We start from the raw sequence: 6109 nt of genomic DNA on the forward strand, positions 1-6109 counted from the left end.
ACAAGCAACACATAACATGTCCAGTATATAAACGTGAATGTTGTGAGTAAAGACTTCAGTGAACTTCAGTACATTGACAACCAGTCACTACACACACCTAAATGTGAGTACCCACCTGAATACCATTTTATATTATTAGTCTGTAAGTAAATGCGTTGAGTCTCCACATCTTTACTGAATTCTTCGCCTGTGAAGACAAACTGTTTTGCACAAATCAGAGTCGTTTTTCTCTCTATTTTCAATTGTTTCATCCTTTCAGAGCACAATAACTTTATGCTTAACCTTAATCTTTGATTCAACTAATTAGGGATTCAAAGCAATTTTTTATTAACGTAATTGGAATCCATTTCATCAAATCATTATTTCTAAATGACCAAGCATTAGAAACTTCACTTTAACGCTACATGTCTAAGACGTGCATCCCCGTTGAAACTTTGTTTTTCAATTTCAGTTACAACATGTTATAAGTTAATCATTAAACACATTCACTCTCATTGACAGCTTCCGAAAATGATGAAGCTTATCGTCGTCCTTGTTGCCTGTCTGGCTGTTGCTACTTACGCCAAACCCATGGGCTACGGTATGAGCATGTACGGAGGCATTGGTGGCCTTGGCTATGGTCTGGGAGGCCTGTACGGAGGCATGGGCGGCTTTGGCATGGGAGGACTGTACGGCGGTATGGGTTTATGGAGGTTTGGGAGGATTGTACGGAGGCATGGGCGGCTTTGGCATTGGAGGACTGTACGGTGGCATGTACGGAGGAATGGGACTTGGCAAAGGAATTGGTAAGTTTTCTACGTAATGTAATAATAACATGAGACGCTCAAATGTATTAACATGACACACATGAAGTGTGGTTGTAGGGACATGGAAGTTACCTTTGTCGTTTGTGCACATTGATTTGCTAATTAAAGTAACATGTAACATTTGCGAAGGGAATGAATGTAGAGGTGTATGTTTGGGTTTGATTTGTATGGGTTAGCGTCAGATTCTTTTCTCTTCTCAATACATGAAATTTCCCTGTTTAAAAATCGAAGCCAAACGAGTTTTATCCCAAAGTAAGAATTTCTTTCAGACTTCCAGTAAAGAACGCTTAAACGGCCTTACGTTTTTACGCTATTTACTTCCATAATAATTGTGTATTGTGTTGTCTCTTTCAGGTATGGGACACGGTTACTACTGAGAGTCGTGCCGTCAAGAAACAGCTCCCTGTGGTTACCCACTCATGTTCAGCCAATCATTGAAATAAACAAATTACAATTCATTCGTCTACATTTTCTCATTAATACATATATTGCAATTTACATCATATAGAAATATGAGTGTATTTTGTGGAGGTTCGAATGGAAGTGGAGTCCAAACACCGACATCGGAGTATGTGAGGGAATATTGCATTCTACTGTATCTGAACGGCTTCCCCATCCGTCGAGTTACAGTGCACGTTGTTAAAAGAATTATTATGAGTGAAAAAAATCGAAAAGACACTTTAAAGGATGTTGTTGTAGGTTTTATAGTATGTGTTAGACAATATTATTGAATCACATCAGTCTGTCAACAAAAGCCGTTTTGGGTTTATGTCTTCACATATGTTCTGACACATTTTGTGTGAAGGCATGGTATTAAAGGTAAAATGATAATACCTCAACACACAAAATAGTATAACTGCCTCATTCAAATATTTAGAAGCATGTCTTGTACACATTGCGCCATCACACATATTCAACTACGGCTGATTCAGACACCACATTTTGTTTCACGCAAACACAGAAATATTGGCTCAGATGAAAAAAGTAGTGTATTCGAACGGCACCCACGCTGTTTTGCTCAGGCAACAGGTTTCTCGGGAAAACAACGGACGCGCTCCTTTCCATCTGTTATAACAAAAGAACAACAAATAGCACTTGTGTAAATCTTTCAGATTTACCCATTTTAAGATACAGTTTTATGATTCAAGTTCACAACCCCCATCTCTTTGGGATACCTCTGTTCACATATTATCCGCCACAACATGGCATAACTGAAACAGAGGAGACAAACCAAACAGCATGTTTACCAGGTAACTGACCTGAGTGTAACGCTAGGTATCACCTTCAAGACATCCTAAAAACGCATACATACCCGCATACTCATCACAGTTGAAAAAGCAGAGCTGATGATGAAACCCGAAACGAAGCGGAGGGATCACAAAATAGTTTGTGGCTTCCCTTGAAAACCTGTCTTCAGACAAACTGACCACTTTTCAGTTAATACAGGGCCCGAAGGCAAAGCTCCTTATTTCAATTTGAATGAATACTACCTATTCAGGGAAGTCAACTTGAGCTTCTACCGACGCCCTTGGCTTTAGAAAACGTGGACAAATTATTTTGTCTGCAACAATGAAGCCCAGCTCCGACATACCACAATTCATAGACGTTATTTAAAGTTAATAGGCTTAAATAATGTCTTTCTCAATTTAGAGTGTTCAGTGCTATGCCAGTTGTGTACAATGAAGTTAACCCGATACGCAGCTTTTTTATTGAATAAATGCCACACTAAAATAATAAAAGACACAATTTGACATCCAGTGTTCTCTTCACAACACAGTTGTCTTGAATGAAGTAAACAGTCATGGACTGCTTCCACATTTCTTTGAAGCTTCTTCCACAAAATGACACACAGAAGAGAATTTACCAAACCATATCTAAAACCCAGTGTTTAAACATACATCGGGAAAACTCATTAAAATCACCGCTATCGACTCCAAAGTATAAAGCAATCTGTGAATTTCGCTTTCATGACACGTCTTCATAATTAACTCACAGCGATCGGCAGATTGATATACTTTGGGTCCCCTCAAGACAGTTATAAACTCCACGAAACACATTTTTCAAGCCTCCATAAAAACCAGTGCCTTCAAACAGACCTCCAATGATGCATCCACAAAAGCCAAGGCCACCGACGCCTCCGTACAGCCCATGCTAAAGCAAATGGCGGTACATACGTAACAACATCTGACTGGATAGTCAACAACGATGACGCCAATCTTCATAATTTTCTCGTGTTACTTAGGAAGAATGTTCTCTTTCATAGCAATGCTGTGTGTAGCAAACATTATGTAGAGTCCTTCATGGTCAAACAAACAATATCAACAAACATCTGGCCTTTATTTATATACACGTTTTATGTTCATGGTATTCCTAATATCTGCTCAAAGACGAGTTTGCTGTTTTCAAAATGTAAAGAAATTTCTAAAAGTATCAAGTTATTTTTAGACCTTCCCGAAAGTGCACTGCTACGGTTACAAATAAGTGTACCATAAGTGTACAATGTTTTCACAAGTGGCTTCCAATCAATCCTATCATGTATATCCTAGCCTTTTCGTTGTATAAACACTCTGTACATCCACTGCATAAACATACCACTTAATCTCTTAGAACTCTGTACATGTCATTTAACATATCACTTAATCTCCTTGATCTCTGTATATCTCAATCTGTAATGTGTAATACTATCTCACTGGCTTCCTGTACATACTATATACTTTGCTCGTAATCATATTCTGTCATTCACCTGATGAAGGGGCAAGAAGTAGCCCAGAAACGTTGTTATGTTACCTTCCAACTTCTATTCAGATTCAGATTCAGTTTATTCGGTAATTCTGGCCTTAAGGACTACATTACAATTGTTGTTGTTACCAAATACTATGCAAGTCACGTGAACATATATGGTTACATTCATGGTTACATTGATGGCTACGCACAGTGAAAACATATTTGAGATAAATTACTACAGACTTAACAGTCATAATATTCTTAGAATTTAACAAAATTGACAGTGAATGTTTGTCTATTACATTTGAAAGAAATGGCATATACTTTTTTCGCAAACTGAGATACTTGGTGCATACAAACATGACATGGTACCTTAAGTAATGCATTTTACCACCTTTAACCAATATTTAACTGATCTTACTGCTTCCAACTTCTAAATGCCCATCAAGCATCTGAACTAAGTGTACGTTTACATGAAATAAAATGGAACAAATTCAAGTCTACTCACAGAGTTGACTTGGGGGATGAGAAAGATTATCTCATTTGACTACTTTAATTGTGGGAGTGTCCAAGCCAACAGGGACACTTTCCACGCTTCCTGCAACGGTTACATTATAATCTAATATCTAAGTCCGGGGATAAAACACATGCTTATTAGTTATGTTATATCATACTTACTTGTTAATTGGTCTATGCCCATGATCCCAAGTTCATGGGATTCCTATATAATATCTGCCTCAAAGGCCTTTTTCAAGATGTGAAGAAATTTGTAAGAGTATCAAGTTATTTTTAGACCTTCCCGAAAGTGCACTGATATGGTTACAACTAAGTATACGTTTCCATGACATAAAATGGTGCACATTCAAGTCTACTCACAGTGTTGACTTTTGGGTTGAGAAAGATTTTTTAGTTGGTCTTCTTTCATTGTGGGAATGTCCAACTTCACTGGGACACTTTCCACGCTTCCTTGAACAGTTACACAATAATCTAATATCTAAGCCCCGGGATAAAACAAATGCTTGTTAGTGCTGTTATTTCATCCTTACTTACTAATTGGTGTATGCCCTTGATCCCACCAGGAAGTTGACATTCTCAGGCAAATCAATCACAAGTAACACATAACATGTCCAGTATATAAACGTGAATGTTGTGAGTAAAGACTTCAGTGAACTTCAGTACATTGACAACCAGTCACTTCACACCCCTAAATGTGAGTACCCACCTGAATACTATTTCATATTATTAGTCTGGTAGTAAATGCGTTCAGTCTCCACATCTCTACTGAATGCTTCGCCTGTGAAGACAAACTGTTTTGCGCAACTCAAAGTCATATTTTCTCTCTATTTTCAATCGTTTCATCCTTTCAGAGCACAATAACTTTATGTTTTATGTTGAACCTTAATCTTTGAATGGACAACGGCTTCAAAACAGATTTTCATCAATGTAATTGGAAATCATTTCTTATATTAAAATTGACCATGCATGAGAAAAACTTCACTTTTACGCTACATGTCTAAGGCGTGCATTCGCGTTGAAACTTTGTTTTTCAATTTCAGTTACAACATGTTATAAGTTTATCACAAAACACATTCACTCTTATTGACAGCTTCCGAAAATGATGAAGCTTATCGTCGTCCTTGTTGCCTGTCTGGCTGTTGCTACTTACGCCAAACCCATGGGCTACGGTATGAGCACGTACGGAGGCATTGGTGGCCTTGGCTATGGTATGGGAGGCCTGTACGGAGGCATGGGCGGCTTTGGTATGGGAGGACTGTACGGCGGTATGGGTCTTCATGGAGGTTTGGGAGGATTGTACGGAGGCATGGGAGGACTGTACGGAGGCATGGGAGGATTGTACGGGGGCATGGGAGGACTGTACGGTGGAATGTACGGAGGAATGGGACTTGGCAAAGGAATTGGTAAGTTGGCTACGTAATGTAATCATAACATGAGACGCTCAAATGTATTAACATGACACACATGAAGTGTGGTTGTGGGGACAGCGAAGTTACCTTTGTCGTTTGTGCACATTGATTTGCTAATTAAAGTAACATGTAACATTTGCGAAGGGAATGAATGGAGAGGTGTATGTTTGGGTTTGATTTGTTTGGGTTAGCGTCATGAAATGTCCCTGTTTGAAAATCGAAGCCAAACGATTTTTGTCCCAAAGTAAGAATTTCTTTCAGACTTCCAGTAAAGAACGCCTAAACGGCATTACGTTTTCACGCTATTTACTTCCATAACAATTGTGTATTGTGTTGTCTCTTTCAGGTATGGGACACGGTTATTACTGAAAGTCGTGCCTTCAAGAAACAGCTCCCTGTGGTTTCACTCATGTTCAGCCAATCATGGTAATAAACAAATTACAATTCATTCGTCTACATTTTCTCATTAATACATATATTGCAATTTACATCTTATAGAAATATGAGTTTATTGTGTGGAGATTCGAATGGAAGTGGAGTCCAAACACCGACATTGGAGTATATCACTGGATATTGCATTAGACAGTATAAGAACGGTTTCCCCATCCGTCGAGGTACGGTGCACATCATGACAAGAATTATTACAAGACGAAA

The 6109-nt window shown here is 38.5% G+C and overlaps 1 protein-coding gene across 1 annotated transcript; it reads left to right on the forward strand.

The window, feature by feature from the left end:
* Positions 1–5145: 5145 nt before the first annotated feature.
* LOC124274286 (ctenidin-1-like) lies at positions 5146–5824 on the forward strand. The gene is made up of 2 exons (XM_046709629.1): positions 5146–5449; positions 5802–5824. The coding sequence occupies exons 1-2, from the start codon at positions 5146–5148 to the stop codon at positions 5822–5824; spliced, it is 327 nt and encodes a 108-aa protein (XP_046565585.1).
* Positions 5825–6109: the final 285 nt, after the last annotated feature.

This window comes from Haliotis rubra, unplaced genomic scaffold, assembly GCF_003918875.1.
Source record: "Haliotis rubra isolate DU_JTF1 unplaced genomic scaffold, ASM391887v1 Scf19, whole genome shotgun sequence".
NCBI lineage: Eukaryota > Metazoa > Mollusca > Gastropoda > Lepetellida > Haliotidae > Haliotis > Haliotis rubra.

Bases quoted from the DNA above. Each gene is read 5' to 3' on its own strand.
- LOC124274286 (XM_046709629.1), top strand. From the start codon at position 5,146: ATGATGAAGCTTATCGTCGTCCTTGTTGCCTGTCTGGCTGTTGCTACT. The intron at 5,450-5,801 runs GTAAGTTGGCTA...TGTCTCTTTCAG, and splicing joins GGGACTTGGCAAAGGAATTG to GTATGGGACACGGTTATTAC.